This window comes from Octopus sinensis, linkage group LG30 (assembly GCF_006345805.1).
Source record: "Octopus sinensis linkage group LG30, ASM634580v1, whole genome shotgun sequence".
NCBI lineage: Eukaryota > Metazoa > Mollusca > Cephalopoda > Octopoda > Octopodidae > Octopus > Octopus sinensis.
This window is the reverse complement of record NC_043026.1, coordinates 1996159-2022599: the sequence shown is the minus strand read 5'-3', so window position 1 is coordinate 2022599 and position 26441 is coordinate 1996159. Positions and strand designations below refer to the sequence as shown.

Sequence of the window (26441 nt, the reverse complement as noted above, 5' to 3'; positions counted from 1 at the left end):
CTTTTGCCAATATTTCTATAAAATTTCTTTGCATCCATCTTGAATACCTTGTTTTGTCTATAAAAACTGATTATTTTTATCTTACCTTCTAAGCCGTTGAGCTTTCAGCTTTATCCTGTTTCAGCAGTTTCTTGGTTGCAGCAAGTTTTATGAGATCTTTGTTTTATATTTTGATTTTTCTGGCTTGTTTTGTCTTACCATTTATTCCTCTAGCAAGTTCAAGAACTGCTTCCTTGTTCTTTGAATGGATATATTTGTTATATTACAGGAAATTGCCTCTATTTTTTTGTTGTTGATAACTATGTTTCTAGGCATAACTATTTCTTCACGTTTTAAAGCGACTGACTAATTTGCTCCTTTTTATATTCGTTTGTGGGAAGTTGCTTTGTTATGTTTGGTTTTGCGTTGCTCGTGATACGTGCGTTTTGTGTGTATGTGTCTTGCATGTAGGCATTATTTATGTTGCTTATAAATAGATACATGGACAGTTGCATGTATCGGTAATTATTCAATTTACTTACTGTGTAATTTCATGTGTTTTTCCAGGGTTCCTGGTGCTGGCTTCAACTTCTTACACATGTCTCATTGAGATATAAAAAAGAAACTTTCTCAGTTTTTAGTTCCTTTCCCTTAACAGAACTTTCCCCCATAGTTGTATTGCAAAGTTTTCCTTCCATTGCACCGATGTTATTGGATTAAGTTTTGTGGAGAGAGCTTCTTAGTGTATGTCCATGTTGTTATTTTGCTCTGATCTCTTAATCTGGTTCCTTTAATGGAGCTGTAGTCCTGGATAAATGAGAGACCAAGGTGGGGTGGCATTTGGAATGCCTTCAAGCATTAAAAATTTAAAAAAATTAAAAAGGTACCTGCCCTAACAGTCAGGGTACCCATGGTTTTTATGAGGTTTTTCCATGAGCAATCCTTGAATGTCTCCTCCCTATTGAGGATTACTCATTGTTGAAATATGTTTTTTGTTCATCACAAAACCCTCACAATAACACACATTCTTTATTTTGTCCTCTACTGTCCATAAGGATTTTCTAAATGTAAACGACTGTGGTTATTAAAGAAATCATTATTATTATTATTATTATTATATCAGGCAGTGAGAAGGCAGAATCTTTAGCACGCCAGGCAAAGTGCTTTGTGACATTTTGACTATCTTTATGTTCTGAGTTCAAATTCTGCCGAGGTTGACTTTGCCTTTCATCCTTTCAGCATCAATAAATTAAGCACTAGTGAAGCACTAGGGTCAATGCAATCGACTTGTCACCCCCACCCCGCAAATTTCAGGCGTTGTGCCTTCAGCAGGAAGAATTATTATTATTATTATCATTAAGGCAGTTAGCTGGCAGAATCGTTAGCCAGCCAAACAAAATGCCTACTGGTATTTTTTCCATCTCTTTACATTCTGAGTTGAAATCCCTTAAAAGTCAACTTTGTCTTTCATCCTTTCAGGGTCGATGAAATAAGTACCAGTCATATACTGGGGTCAATGTAATCACCCAAACACTCCCTCTCCCACCTCTGCCAAATTTCCAGGCTTTATGTCTTTTGTAGAAAGGATTCTTATTGGCAGAATCTGCAGAGCTTCTTCTCCCAAATGTGTTGCCTTGCGTCAATTCTAGAAATGATTATTTTTATTATTTATTATACAATAAAATATTATTTAAAAAGATTTTTTGTCATTTTTGGTGACTATAAAAAAATTTTTGAAAAATGTTAAAACAAACAAAAAAAAAAGGAAAATAATGATAATAATAAAACAAAAACTATTGATGCTTTGCTGAATAAAGTATTTCTATTGATATCTTTTATTTTTTATTTTTTACTTGCTTCAGTCATTTGGCTGGTGTCATGTTGGAGCGCCACCTTGAGGAATTTTTAGCCACATGAATCGACCCCAGCATATTTTTTTAAGCCTGATACATTTTCTATCGGTCTCTTTTGGCGAACCCCTAATTTACAGGGACTTAAACATACTATAACCAGTTATCAAGCAAACACCCGTGGACATGTTTGCAAAGTCAGAAAACAGCTCGCATGACTTCAGGAAACGTTTTCTCATGCTAAGAGTTGCTGAAGCATGGAACAGACTGCCGGCATCAGTTGTTAGTTGTCGGAGCACTGCATCCTTCAAAATTTCCATGCTTCCTGAGATTCGCCAACACTACACCTGATTTTCTCCCCTCCGTACACACGCAAGCATGTATCTGATTCATACACTGTTCACTTCCCAGACACTTCTACATTACTGCATATGCTTTATATGCACTTTTGACAAGTTGTGCTGCACCTGAGCACTGTATACAATAATTTCATTATTATTATTATTAAAAACAGGCATGAAAACACAAACACATATGTGTATATATATGTGTATATATATATATGTGTATATATATATATGTCATGAGTCATCAATGTAAAATGTCACCAAAGTAACCAATGTAGTGAGTTGGCAATTTACAGTATGAAAGTGTTTGTGGAAAAGTCCAGTAAATGTGCTTTTGAGAAGCATGTGTAATGGAATATCCTAGGACAGATTTTAAACAAATAATTAAATTTATTAAAATCGTAAAGAGAGTTAACGAGTGATGAGTGAAGTCAGAGAAAAGCGATAAAACTTATGAACAAATCATTTGGAGATGGAAATTGTTAAAAGTGAGCAGAGATGAATTTAGCTCACGATTTGGGTAGGATTGTGTTGATTCAGACAAACTGAAAAGGTGTTTGCGAGGCAAAGTTGACAAAAACGAAATAGGTTGTCCATCAGAACTTAATATGATTCAGATGTTTGCAGCATTAAGTTGATGAGAAATACGAAAAAGCAGGTCTTATCTTTGTTGAACCGATGTGGTTCATCTCATCATGTTCTTCTTGCTAGCTGTCAGAAAACATGCACTTGCCTATGGGGTGGATAACTGCCTCTAGTTATGCACCCAGCTGAAGTGTGCCATACCTCAACTGTGCCATACCTCAACTGAAATAGCCTTCCTGACACCTACACACACACGCACTCACACACACACACACACACACACACACACACACAATGGGCTTCTTTCAGTTTCAGTCTACCAAATCCACTCACATGGCTTTGGTTGACCCAAAGCTATAATAGAAGACACTTGCCCAGTGGGACTGATCTTGGAACCAAGTGGTTGAAACACAAATGTCTTACCATAGAGCTATTGGAGTAATTCTTTTGAATCACTGATGGCATATACTGTATTCTCTGGTAAATAAGGTGGTGAGCTGGCAGAATAGTTAACACCCCTAGCAAAATGCTTAGTGGTATTTCGTTTGCCATTACGTTCTGAGTTCAAATTTCACTGATGTTGACTCTGCCTTTCATCCTTTCAGGGTCGATAAAATAGGTACCAGTTGAACACTGGAGACGATCTAATCAGCTTACTCCTCCCCGAAATTGCTGGCCTTGTGCCAAAATTTGAAATCAAAATGTAATGTAATTCTGTAGTGTAAATGTTCAAACATTATTCACTATCTTTCTAAAAGTCTTCCAACATTTTACATGAAAATTCTGTTCCTTCAGAGCAGTCTTAGTCTTGGCTGTAAATTTTGGTCAGAAAAATTTGAGTTATATTCTGCAAAATATGGTATTCTCCTGGAGGAATTTATCAAAAATGATACACAAAACATTATAGGTGAAATATCATTTTTCCTGAGGGATGTGGGTTCTTGGTTTTGATTGTTTAAGCAGCAGTAGCCAAGAAAGGAGACGGTAAAGAAGAGGAAGAAGAAGAAGAAGAATAGGAGGAGGAAGAAAAAGAAGAGGAAGAAGAAGAAGAAGAAGAAGAGGAAGAGGAAGGAAGAAGAAGAGGAAGAGGAAGAAGAGGTAGAAGAAGAAGAAAAAGAAGAGGAAGAAGAAGAGGTAGAAGAAGAAGAAGAAAAAGAAGAGGAAGAGGAAGAAGAGGTAGAAGAAGAAGAAAAAGAAGAAGAGGTAGAAGAAGAAGAAGAAAAAGAAGAGGAAGAGGAAGAAGAAGAAGAAGAAGAAGAGGAGGAAGAAGAAGAAGAACAACAACAACAGCAATGTTAATAGTAATCAGTCGTGTGTTTATTAGTGCCCCACAGCAGATGTCTGTCTGTGTGTTATTGAGAAACATGTGACTGCAGAAGGGTGAAAATCCTTGCTGTTGACTGTGACTGGTGTTTCAACAGAGGCGGCAAGATTTAGTGCAAGAAAACTCCATGAAGGCTACATCGGTGAGACACTTTCCCTTCGCTGCCAATCTACGGCACTTCTTAAAATGGTCGTAGCAGTGACCTTTAAGAGAGAGGATAAAAGTTCAAGTTTCAGAGGATTTTAAAAAATGTCATCAAGATTAATGGATTTGACATTTTAAGGGACATCTCACCTGGAGTCATTTGACTGTTTGCTTTTAATTATCTTTAAAGATTTTATTTACAAAATTATTATCAATTACAGGTGTGGCTGTGGTTAAGAGCTTGTCTACCAGCCATGTAGTCTTGGGTTCAGTCCCCTGCACAGAACCATGGGTAGGTGTCTCCTACCATATCCCCGAGTCAATCAAAGTGAATTTGGTAAATGCAAACTGTGAAGAAGCATGCTATATATATATATACAAGGGTGAGCTAAAATGTTCCTGGCTTTAAGGGTGTTTGATTTATATATATTGGAAAACATATTCTTAACAATGCACAGATTATGAAAAGAATCCGCCTTGAATTCCAATTTTTTCTTATTTCCTAATCCTTCACTTAGAATTCTTAGTAATATTTGATAACATATATATATATATATATATATATATATATATTTAACCCTTTAGCATTTAAACCGGCCATATCCGGCCAAAAGTACTCTGCCTGTTTTATGTTCAAACTGGCCAGATCTGGTCTCTCACACCAATCCTACAATATCATTTTAAAAATTAACAGCTACCTCATCAAAATCTCATAGCTCCAAGATGATTAGTTCAAAACAATGTGGATGAAGAAGCATTAATTGTGGCAGAATAATGTGAACACTAAAGGGTTAAACTAGCAGCTAAGCCCGGTTTCACTCTGTCTGTTTGGATGTTGTGGCTGAGATTGTTTTCGGTTAGGCACAATCTATAACAGCATTTCTCAACCTTCTCATTTCGGGTCCCCTGTTTCAATTGGAGCCTCCAGCTTGTCAGAAAAAAGCTTCAGGAGTTGTGAAGAATGAATTTGTACGTAGTCTGTTTCTGAGAGCTATTCTACTGGACCTCTGTCTAATCATTAAAACATTGATTTGATTACAAACATAGATTTGATGTGCATATATGCATGTATTATGTATTATGAACACCTATAACAACAACACAAACATACAAAACCAAATCAAGACAACCACAACACCCCACACACAAACAACAATACCAAGAACACCACCCACACCATGGATTTTTTCTGTTTGGCTGCCAAGATTTCAAAAATCAAAGTTCATTGAAAATTTTTTAATTTGGTATATTAATGTAGTTTTCCAAGCTGAAGTTATTACTGGAGTTATGTCCCTTTTTCCAGAAAAAATTTTAAAAAGTTATAGCGGTTTAAAGTTTGATCATTTTCACCCAATCAGGAAACAGGATTTGGAAGCTGTCATTTTGTGCGGGACAGCACATTTTGCCAACATGCTGAAAATAGCACATGTGTTTTTATATGAAACTGTAAACGAATGAATTATGCATGACATACAACCCCTAATAACCTTTTTTATTTTTGAGGGGAATTTTCAGAAAATTTTTGCACAGGAAGAGCTGTGCAAGTATATTTGTTTTGTCTGCAACCCAAAGTGATAGTAGGCTTCAGAGATGAGTCAAACAGTGGTGGAGGTCAGCAATGGAGGAGGTGGGGGTGGCATTGTCGTCTGACATAAACAGACCAACATCAGTTGTCAAGCGATGGTGGGGGAACAAACACAGATACAAACAACAAATACATATATACATATATATACATATACATACATACATACATACATATATATATGACAGGCTTCTTTCAGTTTCCATCTACCAAATCCTCCCACAAGGCATTAGTCAGCCCACAGCTATAGTAGAAGACACTTGCCCAAGGTGCCACCAGTGGGACTGAACTGGAACCATGTGGTTGGGAAGCAAGCTTCTTACCACACAGCCACTCGTGTATGATTTTTCTTTGAGTTTTATTTAATTTCTTCTTGAGAGAGTTTGAGCTAACAAATCAACAAGACGGATCTTGCTATGGAAACGGACGATGAATCTCCGTAGGTTTTCGTCATTGATAAGTTTAGTGGACATCAAAGGCAAAATGACCAGAAGCAGAACACATGGACGCACGGACATCTTTGACTGAAACGAGACAGGCACCAACCTAGTTTCATTTATTTACAATTAAACATACCTGTACATTTGGTTTTAATAGTACGGTTCCATCAATGCATCTCTCAGAGTGTTTAGGTAAGTGGTCTCATTCTAAATGTATGTATGTTTCTTCTAGTTTTTAATTATTATAAATCTTCCACTGAGAGAAATTCACATTTGGAACTTGAGAAAAGTCTTGCATATTTCTACTGTTCCACTTACAGATTGCGCTTGTAATGTATGAATCAACTGGTCAGTTTCTCTTTCTGAAAATCCCAGTTTATCCAGATTCTCCTTTAAGCATTTACTAACAAAACCTACATTCATGCATGCATGCATGCATGTATGTATGTATGTATGTATGTATGTATGTATGTATGTATGTATGTATGTATGTATGTATGTATGTATGTATGTATGTATGTATGCATGTATGTATGTATGTATGTATGTATGCATGTATGCATGTATGTATGTATGTATGTATGTATGTATGTATGTATGCATGCATGTATGTATGTATGTATGTATGTATGTATGTATGTATAGATTCAAGGATGCCAAAAGAACTCTTTTATGGAGAGTTAGCTAAAGGAGAATGACCCCCACATAAACCAAAAAAGAGGTATAAGGACTTGCTGAAGGTTTCTTTAGGAGATGTTTGTATCTTTCCTTAAACATGGGAGGGCATAGCTATTGATTGTAGCAGGTGGAGAAGGATTGTGCACGAGGGGACAGTCACTTTTGAGAAATCTCGAGTTGCACATGAGAAGTAAGGAGGGATGTCAGGAAGGGCATCGCTGTTACGCTTCCAGATGGGTCTTCCTATGATGCTGACATGCAGTGTCTGTGCAAGACCCTGCCTCAGTAAAGCTGGACTCATGAGTCATCTTTGTAGTCATAAACCGAGACAGATGAGTGACAACCTGACCACTGTGTATTGTTACACACCATACTAATCATATCTGTCGGGCATGTGGAAGAGAGTGTAATTTGGCAGGAGGACTTAAACGACATGCAAAGGTACATGAAGTCCAGGTACAACTACAGCCGGCCATTACCGGTAAAGGTTTTAGCAGCCAATTCTGTACAAGACATTGTAGATCTTTAGCTGGGCTAAAAAGTCACATTCGATCACAGCACCAATAACAGTTAAACTTTGTGCAATGGCCATACTTGATAACGAGGGGGCAGCCATCATGTATGTATGTGTGTGTGTGTATGTATGTATGTATGTATGTGTGTATGCATGTATGTGTGTATGTATGTATGTGTGTATGTATGTATGTATGTGTGTGTATGTATGTGTGTAAGTATGCATGCATGTATGTATGTATGTATGTATGTATGTGTGTGTATGTATGTGTGTGTATGTATGTATGTAAGTATGCATGCATGTATGTATGTATGTATGCATGTATGTATGCATGCATGTATGTATGTATGTATGCATGCATGTATGTATGTATGTATGTATGTATGTATGTATGTATGCATGTATGCATGTATGTATATATGTATGTATGCATGTATGTATGTATGTATGTATGCATGTATGCATGTATGTATGTATGTATGCATGTATGCATGTATGTATGTATGTATGTATGTGTGTATGTATGTATGCATGTATGCATGTATGTATGTATGTATGTATGTATGCATGTATGTATGTATGCATGTATGCATGTATATATGTATGTATGCATGTATGTATGTATGTATGTATGCATGTATGCATGTATGTATGTATGTATGCATGTATGCATGTATGTATGTATGTATGTATGTATGTATGTATGTATGCATGTATGTATGTATATATGTATGTATGCATGTATGTATGTATGTATGTATGTGTGTATGTATGTATGTATGTATGCATGTATGTATGTATGTATGTATGCATGTATGCATGTATATATGTATGTATGCATGTATGTATGTATGTATGTATGCATGTATGCATGTATGTATGTATGTATGCATGTATGCATGTATGTATGTATGTATGCATGTATGTATGTATGTATGTATGCATGTATGCATGTATGTATGTATGTATGTATGCATGTATGTATGTATGTATGTATGTATGTGTGTATGTATGTATGTATGTATGTATGCATGTATGCATGTATGTATGTATGTATGTATGTATGTATGCATGTATGCATGTATGTATGTATGTATCATGTATGTATGTATGTATGTATTGTAGTATGCATGTATGTATGTATGTATGTATGTATGTGTGTATGTATGTATGTATGTATGTATGTAGTATGATGTATGCAGGTTGTATGTATAGTATGCATGTATGCATGTATGTATGTATGTATGCATGTATGTATGTATGTATGTATGTATGTATGTATGTATGTATGTATGTATGTATGTATGTGTATGTATGTATGTATGTATGTATGTAGTATGTATTATGCATGTATGTATGTGTGTGTATGTATGTCATTATTCAGCTTTGTTTCAAGACTTTTTGCCAAGAGAGTCGGTTTCTAAACTAGGTCCAAGTCCACTTCATGAGAATTTCAATAACATCAACTGTGCATGCACATACGTACATACGTACGTATGTATGTATGTGTGTGTATGTGTGTATGCATGCATGTATGTATATATGTGTGCAGATTTGTATGTTTTACTTTATGTATGTATTCTCATGCATATATTTGCATATCTAAACACGCTCATATATATTTAAATGATAAATTTCTGGAAAGTTTTACAGATGTTTACAGTTCCAGTGATGGATTGGATCTGTAGTCTTCAAATCAGCTTTCTCCTTTCTGCCTAATTTCTCAAGATTTGTATTTAGGCAATGTGTTACATATCCCAGGGTCCCAGTAATTACAGGTATAAACCTGAACTTGTGATCTGGATAAAGTTGCTGTAGATTCCGCAAGAGCTCTGCGTAAGTATTTTCCTTTTTGCTTCAGCCTTTCGTTAACATCTGCTGGGCAGCTTATTTCCACAGCTCTGCATAGTTTCTCTTCGTTATCCCTAATCACTATGTCAGGTCTATTGTGTTTACATTTTATTGAGGTTTTCTTTGGGACATTCCACCAGTACCCCTTTGTGTTATGAGTGGTTGTGGCTTCTACCATACTGTGGGTTCTCATTTCTTTGGCCTCAGGGTTATCCTTCCCATGGATCTCATTATACAGTGTCCTAGCTACAATATCATGTCTCATTGGTAGATAATACCATGATGATATTTTCGGATAGCTGCTTATGATGTGAGTGATATCTTTGGTGTTAACTCCACAAAATCTGCATTGATTGTTACATTTTGTCTGCTTTTCCTGTCTCTCTGTCCCTTTTGTGCATCAAGTGTAAACAACATCACAGAGAAGCAGTCTCCTGGGAACATGCCTTTGCGATACTGTATTCAGTCGGTGATAATACAGTCACTCTTTGTGTTTAATTTTAAGATGGTGGCCCACGATGAAGCCAGGTCAGCTATGGCTTTGACTATTCTCACTGAAACTTTAGCAAGTTGAAGGGCTTCTAATATCCATGAGTGGGGAACAGAGTCAAAGGCTTTCTTGTAGTCTAGCCACATTGAAACTAGGTTCCTCCTAAGCTCTTGCACCTCTGACATCACAGCTTTGTTGATTAACAATTGCTTGGCACATCCCCAGACTCCCTTCTTCCCTTCTTCTGCTGGTTCTGATGTAATGATGTTATTGGTTTCACAATGGCCTTGGAGGAAGAAGTTTAAACATGCAGTATTTATCTTATACATTAAATTCTGGCATGCAATTGGTTGGTAGCTTCTTGAAATGTGCATGGTTCTGCATTTGGGGTTCAATTTTGTCTTTGTCAGAGGTAACCAGTTTGGTATGCTACTGTTACCAATGAGAGCGTCTTGGTACAGCTTGATAAGATATGGTCAGTAGAATGTTAGCTTCTTGTATCAAGTCTCTTCCCGGTGCTTTTCCATTTTGGAGTTTCTGTATCACGGTTGCAAGGGTTTCACCATCGATGTTGTAGGTTTGGGATGCAAGACAGAAGCAATAAATTCTTCAGATTTCTTCCAGCTACAGAGCAGCATCTTGGTTTAATTCCTTTTCTTCACTCCAGATTTTCTTCCAGAAGCAGTCTATGTCCTGTCGGGAGGGAGCTTCTGTGTGGTCCATTGCCCCTCCTCTCATGTCTCCGTATACTGCTGCCTGCTTCCAGTTCAATTTTTTCTTTATTGTTCTTCTCTCGGTTATTCTCTTCTGATTCTGGAGTCTTTCACTGACAGCTTTTAGCTCCTGCTTGAGGCCGATCAGTTTGCAAGTGAGTGCCCTCTTTTTGCTGTCTCCAAATATCATTTCTATCTCCTTCTTTACTTTCATTACCTGACTGATGGTCTTCCATAAACCAGTTATCTTTTTCTCTGTCTTCAAATCCCATGTTGCTACTTTCTTTATTGATTCGCGTTTGTTCACTTTTGGAATGTCATTCATGCTTTGCAGAAGTAGCCAGAGCTTTTAGACAGGTGTTAATCTGCCAGTAAGTGGTTTCATCACACCTGTAAATACTCATGTATGTACGTGTGTGTGTATGTGTATGTAGTGTGTAAGTATAAATGGTATCTTACCTTGGCATAACCCATGATTGCACCGATGAGACTTTTCTGGACACTTGGAACAGTGTTTACCAGGCGTGAACAAATGATCTCCGATGTTCCCCCTGAATGGTATAAAGGCAGAAATAGAAATCTTAGACACACTTGCGGACGATTTGAGTCTCTGAATAAACTGTTGGTCAGTGCTGTCAGTACTTCTTTATACAAACACACACACACCGATTATCTTCAATCTCTTAGCTGATTGTGTGCTTTTGTACTTGTTGAAACATTACCACCTTATGTATACATATACATACACACACACACACACATATATATCTATCGTCATTAGATCTTATATGTGAAAAAGAAGCACACCAAAACATCAGAGCAGTGATATATTTTTTTAGGAAATTAAATGTTATGGCCAGTCATAGAGTAACAATTGGTTTTGCAACTATAAAAACCATAAAAACTATAAAAACTATTTGACGGTTCAAATAGCTGGAGGTGCATAACCTCTCTACAACTAGAGGAAGAAAAAGTCATGGTCAGTTAATTTTCGAATCAAAAATTTCTGGAACAAAACTTTACTGGTTCCAGCCATGTCCACAACTTTCAAAATTAATAGCATTTCCCTAGTTGGCGAATGGAGAATTCCATGTCTGCAAAAGGAATTTTCTCTGATGAGGCCATTGATTGAATATTTCTTTACTTCTTTTTTGGAGTTTCAAAAGAATCCTTGCTCTTTCAGCCAAGCAAAGCTTACACCGTTTACTCCTGTTGTGATATGGCTCTGGTTGTTCTTGGAGCCTCCATTTAATTATGTATGGTGTACCCTCCTTTTTTAAACACAAAACGTAGCTGGTCAGGGCTGTGATGTTGCACCTCTTGGGTATCCTAAAGATGCTGCTTGAGAGAGCCACCTGTGGAGCCGACATATTTCTGTGTCTGTGCTCTTGTACTGGTGGTATTACGGTCACTGTTGTTGCTGTTTGTTTGTTTGTTTGTTTGTTGAGCGAAGTGGTCTTCTCTGTCGAGGGAGAAGTCCGAAACGTGGTCCTTTGCTATTCGTAAGACCCGCAGAAGAGAAAGCAGGTCAGCCCCCCCGACACCGAGAGCATCGACAGATGGATGAATGCGCATTCCAGGCTCAGCAGTTGCGTAGGAAGTCGGGGACAAGAAACAGGAAGAAAGAGTGTGAGAAAGTTGGAGCCAAAGAGTACAACAGGGGTCGCCACCACCCCCTACCAGAGCCTTGTGGACCTTTGGGTGTTTTCGCTCAATAAACACACACAACGCCCGGTCTGGGAATCGAAACCGCGATCCTCCGACTGCAAGTCCGCTGCTTTAACCACTGGGCCATTGCGCCTCCACTGTTGTTGCTGTTGTTAGTGTGGCCGATGGTGCTGTCAGAACTGGGCCCAATAATAGTGTTGTTGCTGTTGCTGCTGTTGCCACTGGTGCTGCTGATGGTATTGCTGCTGCTATTGCTGGATGCGACCCTGGGGTCACAGTTCCCAATTGCTGTAGTTGCTACTGACAGGCACATTGCTGGAGCTGTTGGTATTGCTGTTGTTGTTGCTGTTGCTGCTGTCAGCAGATTTGTTGTTGTGATTGCCAGAGCTGGCCACCCCCTCAGCCTCCAGCACTAGCGCCCTCTGAATTACATCCTGTCTCTGTTCGAGGTTTCAAGGTGCTCACTAATATATTTTCAATGAAAAGGAAGAAGGTGACCCCCAAGACTAGCAAGAGAGTTTGTGGGAGATATGAGAAAGGGGCTGGAGAGCTGGCAGAATCAGTGGACATGCTATGGGATGAGGTAGAAACGGTGAGAGGGTTTTGTTATTGGGGAGATTGGGTGGATGGGGAGCAAGGGTGAGACTTGGCTGGGTGGAGTTCAGGGAATGTGGAGAGTTGTTATGTGGGAAAAGGTTCTCATTGAAGATGAAAGGAAGGGTCTATAGGAGTTGTGTGAGAGCTGCAATACTGTATGGGAGTGAGTAATGGTGTCTGAGGGAGAGAGAGAAGGCAATTTTGAGGAGGACGGAGAGAGCAATGGTGAGAGAAATGTGTGGGGTGAAGCAAGGGCGAATGGAGTTCAGTGGTATGGGCCTGTGTTGAGAAGGGATGCGGAGCATGTTCTGAGGAGGGTGTGTGAGGTAAATGGATTGAGAAAGTGAGGTAGACTGAAGAAAAGATGGAGGGAAGAGGTGAAGGAGGAGATTGGGAGGATTGACTTGAGGAGGGAGGAGACCCAAAACAAGGCAAGACGGCGAGATGGTGTGAGGGTGGTTGCTATGGTATTGAAGTAAATCTGGCTGTCCCCGGTAAAAAACCCAGATTTAAAACACTGGATGATGATGGGTGCATAACTGACAGAGAGCCTTAGGTTGTGCCTATTAAACAAATGCTTGAAGTGATTTTTCCACTAATCTAAGGAATATTCTTCTCATGCAAGTCTTGATGCTGTGAGAAAAGGGTAGGGCAAACCAAACGACTTTATGGTGGTGCTAAGGTCCTTCCTGCACGTGCATGAACATTTTCGCATCAGTAGGCTGCATCAGTTTATGGCTGTTACATCTACGGTACAGACGTGTAGGGCATGCTCGGATTTTCATTTTCACACAAGAAGACCGAATGCATCAAGCAGAGATTTTTGCTTCAGGTTTTGCCAAAACACAAGCTCAAACCATGAGGAAAATTGAGCAGGCCTTTGGTGATGATGGGGAAAACTCGGATCAAGGAATGACGCAACTGCTTCAAATATGGCTGCCCTTCAGTAGAGAGCAAGGCATGCTCAGGCAGGCTGTCTGCAAACTGAAACAATGAGCTGATTGAGAAGGCCCAGTGAATAATCATGGAAGACCATCATGTAACAATCCAGAAAATTACTCACAAAGTGGGATCAGTGCATTATATAGACTTATAATTATTTACTTATTTATTAAAGCTGCAAAATTGTCACAAAAACTGTCACTCAGAGCTTCATGTTCTTGTTCATTGGACAGTTGCGATGAAAACACAACTGTTATTAAAACTGTCTGACGAACGAGAATGTAAAACTCTGAGTTTTCATAACAATTTTGCAGCTTTAATAAAAGCATATTACTCTACCTTTGGTATTTGAGTACTATTTTTTCCACCTTGTTTTGTACTTGTGCTTACCTGTGTTTGGATATATACATACATACGCACAAATAAGCACAGAGGTGCAAGACAAAGAGGCAAGAAATAGTACTTGAATACCAAAGGTAGAGTAATATACTACATTATTTTATTAAAGAGGAAAAGACTTCACAATGTGTTACTCAGTTTTGTTACTCAGACAGTTGTAATAATGCTGACATGTAACACAATTTCTTTTATAAGTTGTGAGCATGCTTTAATGCATGTCAATTCTACGAATAGGTATTAAAAGCTAATTGGGCGGCAATTTTTAAAATAGCAGTGTACAGTGTGATGTAAATAGGGATTCAACATAGGGGGAATATATATATATATATATATATATATATATATATATATATATATATATATATATATATGTATATGTATATATATATATATATATATATATATATATATATATATATATATATTATATATATATATATTATATATGTATATGTATATATATATATATATATGTATATGTATATATATATATATATATGTATATGTATATATATATATATATATATATATTATATATATATATATATAATATATATATATTATATGTATATATATATATATGTATGTATATATATATATATATATTATATATATATATATATATATATATACAGGGGTTGGACAAAATAATGGAAACACTTTTAAATTTCAAACAAATTTATTTTAATAAGGGGTAGGACCGCCTTTGGCAGTAATTACATCTTGAATTCTATGAGGTATGGGCTTGTACAAAGTTTGTATTGTTTCAAAGGAATTTTTGTCCCTTCTTCAGCTAAAACAGTCTCCAGTTCTTGTAGTGTTTTTCTAAAATGCACCATACAATGTTCAATAATATTGAGATCTGGGGTCTGTGGTGGCCAGATAAGATGCTCAACTTCACTAGAATGTTCCTCATGCCATTCAGTAATAATTTTAGCTGTGTGAATTGGTGCATTATTATCCTGAAAGATTGCGTTTCCTTCTGGAAAAAAGTTCTGCAATCATAGAATGAATTTGATCAGATAAAATGCTTAAATAGTCTTGACTCTTAATTCTGCCATGAAGGGAAACCACTGGACCGGCAGATTTCCTAGATATAGCACCCCACCAGATCATCACAGATCCTCCTCCATGTTTAACAGTTGGAAGAAGGCAGTCTGGGTCAAATACTTCTTTTGGCTGTCTCCACACGTATACTCGGCTGGTGGTCAGAAATAGGGTAAAGGATGGCTCGTCTGAGAAAATAACATTTTCCCACTGCTTTAGGGAGCAATTCTATAGGTTTTTATTCCACTCTAAACGCTTTGCAACGTTTGTTTCTGAAAGTAGTGGTTTCCTGATTGTAGCCCTCCCGTGAATTCCAGCGATCAGTTTTTGTGAAAACTGGGTTCTCGAGGTGGTCATTAAGCTCTGCAGTAATTTTGGGAGCTCTACTTTTGTGATACTTTCTAACTATTCGCATAAGAGTCTATCTGAAAGTTTTGGTTTTTTCCCGGAGTTTTGTTTCAATGAGGAGGTTCTTCCCTCTTTCTCAAAGGCTGTCATTACTTTCGAGACAGTACTTCTTGATGCACCAAATATTTAGGCTGTTTTCGTTACACTGGCGCCTGCCATACAAACACCAACAATTTGACCTCTTTGAAAGTCTGATAGATCTGTCATTTTAATGAATTTTAATTACCTTTTTCTGATGATATCTGAAAAGTAACAGCAATTTTAGCAAAACATACTAAGCAAAAAACATAGAAATAAACAAGCTTTTGATGGTTTTATAGATATTTCAAAATTGTGATGCTATGATGCTATGTGTTTCCATTATTTTATCAAACCCCTGTGTAAGCAGTAGTTGAATCAAAAAACTTTATATAAAAGATAGGCTGTAGAAGCAGGTGAAAAATTAACAGATTAAGAGAGATTATATCAAGGTGGAGGCACAATGGTCCAGTGGTTAGGGCAGCGGACTCGCGGTCGTAGGATCGCGGTTTCGATTCCCAGACCGAGCATTGTGAGTGTTTATTGAGCGAAAACACCTAAAAGCTCCATGAGGCTCCGACAGGGGGTGGTGGCAATCCCTGCTGTACACTTTCGGCGCAACTTTCTCTCATTCCTTCTTTTCTTGGCCTGCTCGCTTAACCAGCAGGGTGGCATCATTTGAAGGCTAAAACAATGCAAAGCGCATTGTGACCAGCGATGTGTAGCAACATCTGATAGCCTGGTCGGTCATGTGATCACACGATATCAAACATAAGAACTTGCAAGTAAATTGAGCAGAATATAAGAAATATTAGAATTAAATCTAAAATCAAAATCATAATTAAAAGTTATCATTGGGATGAAAATCTGTAGATGAAGAAAAATATCCTAAGAAAAGAGTAGGAAAGTAAAGAAACAAAGTCACTGTGAGAGAAAAAAGGGTGGGGTCAGAAAGATCGTGGAAGAAGGATGAGAAGATGATGTAGAACATTGGGTATATACATACTTACATGTATAGGGAGAGTTTACATAAAAAACAAAAGACGAAGACAGGTGGTGTACAAAACAAACAGATGTATTAGTATAACACTCGGGAATTGAAAAAGTCTTTTACGTTTCGAGCCTATGCTCTTCTACAGAAAGGAACATAAAAGAAACAAGGAGGGAAACATACTTCCATGTATATATACATGAGTGGGGTGGCTTTAAGGGTGTCATGAAGGGCCTGCTTGGATGCACAAACTTCTGAGTTCTTTTACAAAAAAACTGAAGAATTGATGCAAAAAGTGTGTGAATCTGAGAGAGGAATATGTTGAATAAAACCATAATTAACTGATTTCCCAGTTTTTTCTTTTACTCAAAGCCAGGAACTCTTCAGCAACCCTTCACGTGCAAGTGTGAGTGTATATAAGTGCAATAAGATATTATAACAATGAATGAATATATTATGATATATTAAATACCTTATAAATACCTGATGGCTTCAGCAATTAAAGAACATAAATAAGGGTGCAAAATAGCACGTGCAATTGCTAGAAATAGGAGCTAAGAAATATAACTTGAATAGCCACACAAAATCACCAACCTCAAGAGATGTTCAGGGACTGCGAAGCGGCAAGCTGCAAGACAAAACTCACAGAATGAAGTAGTTTGATAAAACCCTATCATGTAATTCGAAATCTAATATATATATATATATATTATATATATATATATTATATATATATATATATATATATATACTAGCAGTATAACCTGGCCTTGCTCGGGATTAAGTTACGATTATTAAGCTAATCAAGTTCTTTATTTCAAACCAAACTAAGTAATATAGACGTCAAATTTGGGCGAAATCCGTTGAAATTAGTTATATTATATATATATTATATATATTATATATATATATATATAACATAATATAAATATATATGGGCAACAGACACGAACACACGTACACACACGTACGTACGTACACCTATTGCATGTTTTGTGCACGCATACATGTTCATAAACAGAAATGAATTGAAAAAAACGTTGTTAAATTTGTAGATTAACACTTTTTGGGGGATGGAATCAACTACTCTGGCCTCAAAACCCTTTTTGTGGTCCGTGAAACAGAATGGGGTGTGGTGGAAGCCTCGCAAATTGCACCCATTTATATTGTGTAAGTCACTGACAAATTGTTACTCACCTCTTTGTTTCTTTGTTGTTAAATAAATGAATTGTCAACAAAACCCCTTTTTACTTGGTGTAAAATAAAAACAAAACTCTTTCGCACCCAAAGTAATGTGTGTGAGAGAGAGAGGGGGGGGGGAGAAGATGAACGATTTAAAATTAATAAATGATTTAAAATAAATATATTGCAATTGTTGTGTGCGAAAGTATATATACTATGATTATAAAATATAGTGTCTTTCAAAAACAATACATTTTATATTTTATTTTTTATGAACGTCATAACTTACTCTCTCTCTCTCTCCCTCTCTCACTTTGTCTTTCTGGTGAAACTCTCTGCTTCCTTCTTCCACTTTTCTTTATCTTATTTTTTTTTTGTTAGATGCCATCAAAAAGCAATGGCTGATATTTGTTATGGTTAAAAGCTATGGTTGAAAATGGTTGAAAATAGATTTTTACCCTATCCGCGGGTGCCTTGGGAAAAAAATAAGTTGATAAAACCCAGATAGGATGTTGACAAATGTCCTCCTAAAATTTGAGCGACATGCGTGCTAATTTGTGGATGTGCATACATTACAATCACACACACACACATCCTCCCTTTTATAGATATGATATATATATATATATGTTCACACACACACACACACATATATATATATTTTTTTCTTTTGCCCTTGTTTATAAGTTGTTTATAAATTTAACTGTTAAAGGTATTTTTTAATATGCTGGCCATTGATAAAATTTTTTTCGAAAAATTTTAATATATGTGTGTGTGTGTGTGTGCATATATATATATATATGTGCATATAATATATATATATATATATTATATATAGAGAGAGAGAGAGAGAGAGAGAGACAGAGAGAGAGACAGACAGACAGACAGACAGGCAGATAGATAGATAGATAGATGGACAGATGGACAGACAGGGACAACTAGATAAACTGAGACACAGATAGATAAAGAATGTTTCACTTACCGAGGAGAGTAGAAGCAGACGAAGAACATGTAATTTCTTGTAAAACGTTTAGAAGTCCCAAAATTGTCACACAAATGGATGGAGCATCCTACATGGGTTGTTTTGGCCCAGACCAGCTGCAGGGATACGGAACGAGAAAACAGCCATAGGGAAGTTAATTTATGGTATGTAAAAGGACATAACATAAGCAATAGTAGTTCTCCAGCTGGTGTAAGCACCATCCATCCATCCATTCATATATATGTATACATATGTATGCACACACACACACACATGTATGTATGTATGTATGTATCATCATCATCATCATCGTTTAACGTCCGTTTTCCGCGCTAGCACGGGTTGGACGGTTCGACTGGGGTCTAGGAAACCAGGGGCTGCTCCAGGCTCCAGTCTGATCTGGCAGAGTTTCTACGGCTGGATGCCCTTCCTAACGCCAACCACTCCGCGAGTGTATGTATGTATATATATGTGTGTGTGTATATGCATGTATGTATGTGTGTGTATATACATATATATATAATGGAATAATTACTGTGAAGCATTGTGTAGAATATATAGTATAAAGGATTGTGGGTAAGGCCAAAACAATGCGAAGTAAATGCAAGGTAAATCACAAGAACACAAATACGTGAATTAATGTTGACTTACATTGTATCCAATATTTCGGGGTTATGAGTCCATCTTCAAGAAATTGATGAATGTTGTCAATGTGCACACACACATGTACATCGGCAATTCGTCAATTTCTTGAGGATGGACTCATAACCCCGAAATATTGGATACACTGTAAGTCAACATTAATTCACGTATTTGTTTTCTTGTGATTTACCTTGCATTTACTTCGCATTGCTTGGCCTTACCCACGATCTTTTACACAATATATATATATATATATATGCATGTACTTTGTGTGTGTGTATATACGAGGGACGTTCAATAAGTAATGTCTCTGACCCACTTGCATTTGTTGGATCTAGCTGAAATTTTGCATGTGCAATCATGTATATCTCTATAGAGTAAATGGCAAATTACAGCTCTGAATTAATTGTGGTTTCTGATTTACAGGTGTTTGAACCGAGTCAAGTGTGAAATGGAGCCTGTTGGGTGTCGAGCAGTGATCCGGTTTTTGTATTTGAAAGGACGCACACCACGGGAGACTTTTGATGAAATGAAAGTAACTTATGGTGATGATGCCCCATCATATGACCTTGTAAAACGCTGGCATCGTGAATTCAAACATGGTCGGAACTCTGTGGAAACAGCTCCCAGATCTGGTCGCCCCTTCTGCCATTGATGAGGCATCTGTCTGTCAAGTTGAGACTGCCATTTTGGAAGATCGACGCATAATTATTCGCCAAATAGCCCATGAGGTCAAGATTAGTACCAGGTCTGTGGAAACTATCATTCATGACCATTTGCATATGCAAAAGGTGTCTGCCAGATGGATTCCCAGGTTGCTCACGCCTTTCCAGAAGCAAGAACGCATCGAGTGCTTGAGGGTGAATTTGGAGATGTACCAAGAAGATGAGTCAAAATTTTTCAAAAGACTGATTACACAGGATGAAACCTGGGTCCATCACGATGATCCAGAGACCAAAGCCCAGTCAATGCAGCGTAAGCACTGTGACTCACCCCCTCCAAAGAAGGCAAGGGTGCAGTCCTCCGCTGGCAAGGTCATGCTCACAGTCTTCTGGGACCAGGACGGAGTAGTGATGACAGATTTCCTGGCAAAGGGTACCACAATTACAGGAGCCTATTATGCTTCACTTTTGAGGAAATTAAGAGAAGTTATCAAAATCAAGAGGCGGGGCAAGATCAGCAAAGACATCCTCCTCCTGCAGGACAACGCTCCGGTCCACAACTCGCGTGTCGCCAGATCAGAAGCACAGGCGTATGGCTATGAACTCCTCCCCAATCCCCCTACTTTCCTGACCTTGCACCCTCTGATTTTCACCTCTTCCCAGTCATGAAGTTGTTTTTGAAAGGAAAGCGTTTCCCAGATGATGCAGCCTTGATTTCTGAAGTCACATTGAGGTTGGAGGACCAAGCTGGGGTCTTCTACAAAAACGGTCTCCAGAGCTGCATCAAACAATGGGAGAAATGCGTAACTCTGGGTGGTTCCTATGTAGAAAAAGACTAATAACTGTGCCAAGTTTCGTTGCTCTACTGCTATGGGAAGTGGGTCAGGGGCATTACTTATTGAACGCCCCTCGTATTTATATATATATATATATATATATATATATACAACAAAATATTAAGGAATGACCCTGAGAAGGTCGTTCGACTCACTTGAAAAGAGCAGCTAAAACTCAAAACCGCAAAAAATAGTAGTAATTCTGAAACTAGAGGAAAATAAAAAACATTTATCCCCTTCAAACTTTGTACCCTGCAAGGTTTCAACATCTTCACGCAATCAAATTTAATTAAATTAAATTAAATCCGCTTATTTAAATTATATAAATTATATTTGCTGCGGAGTAGATGGTGCAATTACGGTGAATTCGAAAATTTACGATAGATAGACCCGAGGCTCAGATGGTGTAGCCTCGTGTATATATATCTGCCTCCTATTTTGGTGACTTTGCTGACGAGAGAAGCCAAGCGTAAACGGATTTAATTTAATTTAATTAAATTTGATTGCTTGAAGATGTTGAAACCTTGCAGGGTACAAAGTTTAAGGGGATAAATGTTTTTTATTTTCCTCTAGTTTCAGAATTACTATTTTTTGCGGTTTTGAGTTTTAGCTGCTCTTTTCAAGTGAGTCGAACGACCTTCTCAGGGTCATTCCTTAATATTTTGTTGAATGTATCATATAGTCTGTGACTATTTCTATTTTCTCACTTGACCGCTGGTGGCAGAAAATTTTTCTTGAATTTTTTGTTACCCTTATATTGATTGATATATATATATATATTGTTCTTTTTCACGAAAAATATAGAACTGTTCAGGTTGAACCCCAGACAAAAGACAAGAATTAAGCTATAAACTCAAATTAGGGAATCATACCCATACAGTTATAAATTCAACTTAAAATGCACATACATATATTAATACATATTGGCACATATAAATATTTTTAAAAATATTTATAAAATATAAATATAAATATACATAAAAATACATGTAAATAAAACCAATGTGGGATGCATATGAAAGGAAGTGTGAAAAAAGAGAACTGATTAAAATATTTTGTACTAAAATTAAGAGCAGTTAAGAGTTTCAATTAAAAGATCCATAGAGATCGATGCATTTTATTAAAAATGTGGTAAGTAGCTTGCTAACCAACCACATGGTTCCGGGTTCAGTCCCACTGCGTGGCATCTTGAGCAAGTGTCTTCTGCTATAGCCCCGGGCCGACCAAAGCTTTGTGAGTGGATTTGGTAGACAGAAACTGAAAGAAGCCTGTCGTATATATGTATATATATATGTATGTGTGTGTGTTTGTCCCCCTAGCATTGCTTGACAACCGATGCTGGTGTGTTTACGTCCCCGTCACTTAGCGGTTCGGCAAAAGGGTTGTATAGAATAAGTACTGGGCTTACAAAGAATAAGTCCCGGGGTCGATTTGCTCGACTAAAGGCGGTGCTCCAGCATGGCCGCAGTCAAATGACTGAAACAAGTAAAAGAGTAAAAGAGATATATACAGTTCAAGGAAGTCCACTTTCTAAGGCTGTTTCGAGAGTTCATGTCCTGGTACAAAAATTTGTAAAATATCTTGCAAACCATGCGGACAATGTCCCCTTTATCAGGAAGAGAACCTTCATAATGTCAAGAATGTGATTTCATGCGTCTGTGCGTAAATGCAAAAATGTTTGTATGTATGTATGTAGGCATGTGTGTGTGTGTGCCTGTGAGTGTGTGTGTGTGTGCTTGTGAGTGTGTGTGTGTGTGCTTGTGTGTGTGTGTGTTTGTGGTGCTGTGTGTGTGTGTGCTGTGAGTGTGTGTGCTTGTGAGTGTGTGTGTGTGAGGTGTGTGTGTGTGTGCTTGTGTGTGGTGGCTTGTGTGTTTGTTGTGTGTGTGCTTGTGGTGTGTGTGCTTGTGAGTGTGTGTGTGTGTGCTTGTGTGTGTGTGCTTGTGCTGTGTGTGTGTTGTGCTTGGGTGTGTGTGCTGGTGAGTGTGCTGTGTTGTGTGCTGTGTGTGTGGGTGTGTGTGTGCTTGTGTGTGTGTGCTTGTGTGTGTGTCTTGTGGGTGTGTGCTTGTGAGTGTGTTGTGTGTTGCTTGTGTGTTGTGTGTGTGTGCTGTGTGGTGTGTGCTTGTGAGTGTGTGTGTGTGTGGCTGTGTGTGTGTGTGTGTGCTTGTGTGTGTGTGCTTGTGTGTGTGTGCTTGTGTGTTGTGTTCTTGTGAGTGTGTGTTGTGTGTGCTTTGTTTGTGTGTGTGTGTGTGATTGTGTGTGTGTGCTTGTGAGTGTGTGTGTGTGCTTGTTGTGTTTGTTCTTGTGTGTGCTTGTGAGTGTGTGTGTGTGTGCTTGAGTGTGTGTGTGTGTGCTTGTGAGTGTGTGCTTGTGTGTGTGTGGTGTGTGTGCTTGTGAGTGTGGTGTGTGTGTGCTTGAGTGTGTGGGTGTGCTTGTGTGTGTGTGTGTGTGTGCTGGTGTGTGTGTGCTTGTGAGTGTGTGTGTGTGTGCTTGTGAGTGTGTGTGTGTGTGCTTGTGAGTGTGTGTGTGTGTGCTGTGGAGGTGTGTGTTGTGTGCTTGTGTGTTGTGTGCTTGTGAGTGTGTGTGTGTGTGCTTGTGAGTGTTGTGTGTGTGCTTGTGTTGTGGTGTGCTTGTGAGTGTGTGTGTGTGTGCTTGTGAGTGTGGTGTGTGTGCTTGTGAGTGTGTGTGTGTGTGCTTGTGTGTGTGTGTGGTGTGCTTTGTGTTGGTGCTTGTGAGTGTGTGTGTGTGTGGCTTGTGATGTGTGTGTGTGTGCTTGTGTGTGTGTGCTTGTGAGTGTGTGTGGTGCTTGTGAGTGTGGTGTGTGTGTGCTTGTGAGTGTGTGTGTGTGTGCTTGTGAGTGGTGTGGGGGTGCTTGTGTGTGTGTTGTGTGTGCTTGTGTGTGTGTGCTTGTGAGTGTGTGTGTGTGTGCTTGTGATGTGTGTGTGTGTGCTTGTGTGTGTGTGTGCTTGTGAGTGTGTGTGTGCTTGTGAGTGTGTGTGTGTGTGCTTGTGAGTGTGGTGTGTGTGTTTGTCTTGTGAGTGTGTGTGTGTGTGCTGTGTGTGGTGTGCTTGTGTGTGTGGTTGTGTGTGCTTGTGAGTGTGTGGTGTGGTGTGCTGTGAGGTGTGTGTGTGTGCTTGTGAGTTGTGTGTGGTGTGTGCTTGTGTGTGTGTGTGGTGTGCTTGTGTGTGTGTGCTTGTGAGTGTGTTGGTGTGATTGGGTGTTGTGCTTGTGAGTGTGTGTTGTGTGTTGTGTGTGTGTGTTGCTTGTGAGTGTGTGTGTGGTGCTTGTGAGTGTGTGTGTGTGTGCTTGTGAGTGTGTGCTTGTGGTGTGTGTGTGTGGTGCTTGTGAGTGTGTGTGTGTGTTGCTTGTGAGTGTTGTGTGTGTGTGCTTGTGTGTGGTGTGTGTGCTTGTGAGTGTGTGTGTGTGTGCTTGTGTGTGTGTGGTGTGTGTGCTTGTGTGTGTGTGCTTGTGATGTGTGTGTGTGTGCTTGTGAGTGTGTGTGGTGTGCTTGGGGTGAGTGTGTGTGTGTGTGCTTGTGTGGTGTGTCTTGTGTGTGCTTGTGAGTTGTGTGTGTGTGTGCTTGTGTGTGTGTGCTTGTGAGTGTGTGGGTGGCTGGTGTGTGTGGCTTGTGAGTGTGTGTGTGTGTGCTTGTGGTGGTGTGCTTGTGCTGTGTGTGTGTTGGTGTGCGTTGTGTGTGTGTGTGCTTGTGTGTGTGTGCTTGTGAGTGTGTGTGTGTGTGCTTGTGTGTGTTGCTTGTGAGTGTGTGTTGTGTGCTTGTGTGGGGTGTGTGTGTTGTGTGTGTTGTGTGTGTGCTTGTGTGTGTGTGCTTGTGAGTGTGTGGGTTGTGCTTGTGTGTGTGGCTTGTGAGTGTGTGCTTGTGTGTGTGTGTGTGTGTGTGCTTGTGTGTGTGTGCTTGTGAGTGTGTGTGTGTGTGCTTGTGTGTGTGTGCTTGTGAGTGTGTGCTTGTGAGTGTGTGTGTGTGTGTGCTTGTGTGTGTGTGCTTTGTGTGTGTTTTGTGTTTTGTGTGTGGTGTGCTTGTTGTTTGTTGGTGTGTTGTGTGTGCTTGTGTGTGTGTGCTTGTGAGTGTGTTGGTGTTTGCTTGTGTGTGTGTGCTTTGTGTGTGGTGTGCTTGTGAGTGTGTGTGTGTGTGGCTGTGTGTGTGTGCTTGTGTGTGTGTGTTGTGCTTGTGTGTGTGTGCTTGTGATTGTGTGTGTGTGGTGCTTGTGGTGTGTGTGCTTGTGTGTGTGTGTGTGTGTGCTTTGTGTGTGTGTGTGTGCTTGTGTGTGTGTGCTTGTGAGTGTGTGTGTGTGGTGCTTGTGTGTGTGTGTGCTTGTGAGTGTGTGTGTGTGTGCTTGTGAGTGTGTGCTTGTGTGTGCTGTGTGAGTGTGTGTGTGTGTGCTTGTGTGTGTGTGCTTGTGAGTGTGTGCTTGGTGAGTTGTGTGTGTGTGTGCTTGCGTGTGTGGTGCTTGTGAGTGTGTGCTTGTGTTTGTGTGGTGTGTGGTGCTTGTGAGTGTGTGTGTGTGTGCTTGTGTGTGTGTGCTTGTGAGTGTGTGTGTGGTGTGCTTGTTGTGTGTGCTTGTGTGTGTGTGTGCTTGTGTGTGTGTGTGTGCTTGTGGTGTGTGTGGCTTGTGAGTGTGTGTGTGTGTGCTTGTTGGTGTGTGCTTGTGTGTGTGTGTGTGTGTCTTGTGAGTGGTGTGCTTGTGTGTGCTTGTGATGAGTGTGTGTGTGTGTGCTTGTGTGTGTGCTTGTGTGTGGTGTTGTGTGTGCTTGTGATGTGTGTCTTTGTGTGTGCTTGTGATGTGTGTGTGGTGTGTGCTTGTGTGTGTGTCTTGTGAGTGTGTGTGTGTGTGCTTGTGAGTGTGTGCTTGTGTGTGTGTGGTGTGTGTGCTTGTGTGTGTGTGTGTGTGTGCTTGGTGTGTGTGCTTGAGTGTGTTGTGTGTGCTTGTGTGTGTGTGCTGGTGAGTGTGTGTGTGTGTGCTTGTGAGTGTGTGCTTGTGTGTGCTTGTGAGTGTGTGTGTGTGTGCTTGTGTGTGTGTGCTTGTGTGTGTGTGTGTGTGCTTGTGAGTGTGTGCTTGTGTGTGCTTGTGAGTGTGTGTGTGTGTGCTTGTGTGTGTGTGCTTGTGAGTGTGTGTGTGTGTGCTTGTGAGTGTGTGCTTGTGTGTGTGTGTGTGTGTGCTTGTGTGTGTTTTCTTGTGTGTGTGTGTGTGGGATGTGCTTGTGTGTGTGTGCTTGTGAGTGTGTGTGTGTGTGCTGTGTGTTGTGTGCTTGTGTTGTGTGCTTGTGTGTGTGTGTGTGGCTTGTGAGGTGTGTGTGTGTGCTGGTGAGTGTGTGCTGTGTGTGCTTGTGAGTGTGTGTGTGTGTGCTGTGTGTGTGTGTTGTGTGTGTGTGTGTGCTTGTGTTGTGTGTGTGTGTGCTTGTGAGTGTGTGTGTGTGTGCTTGTGAGTGTGTGCTTGTGTGTGCTTGTGAGTGTGTGTGTGTGTGCTTGTGTGTGTGTGCTTGTGTGTGTGTGCTTGTGTGTGTGTGTGTGTGTGCTTGTGAGTGTGTGTGTGTGTGCTTGTGAGTGTGTGTGT

The 26441-nt window shown here is 39.3% G+C and overlaps 1 protein-coding gene across 1 annotated transcript in view; it reads right to left on the bottom strand.

Annotated features, from left to right (window-relative positions):
• Nucleotides 1–4082: 4082 nt before the first annotated feature.
• The window catches only part of LOC115226723 (cysteine-rich secretory protein LCCL domain-containing 2-like), a 60700-nt gene continuing 38341 nt past the window's right edge, over nucleotides 4083–26441 (bottom strand). The window contains exons 4-6 of the mRNA XM_029797743.2: nucleotides 18735–18850; nucleotides 10960–11051; nucleotides 4083–4288 (exon numbers count right to left, since the gene is read on the bottom strand). Coding sequence (XP_029653603.1) covers nucleotides 4176–4288; nucleotides 10960–11051; nucleotides 18735–18850 — 321 coding nt within the window. The 3' untranslated portion in view covers nucleotides 4083–4175. The remainder of the gene's footprint in view (nucleotides 4289–10959; nucleotides 11052–18734; nucleotides 18851–26441) is intronic.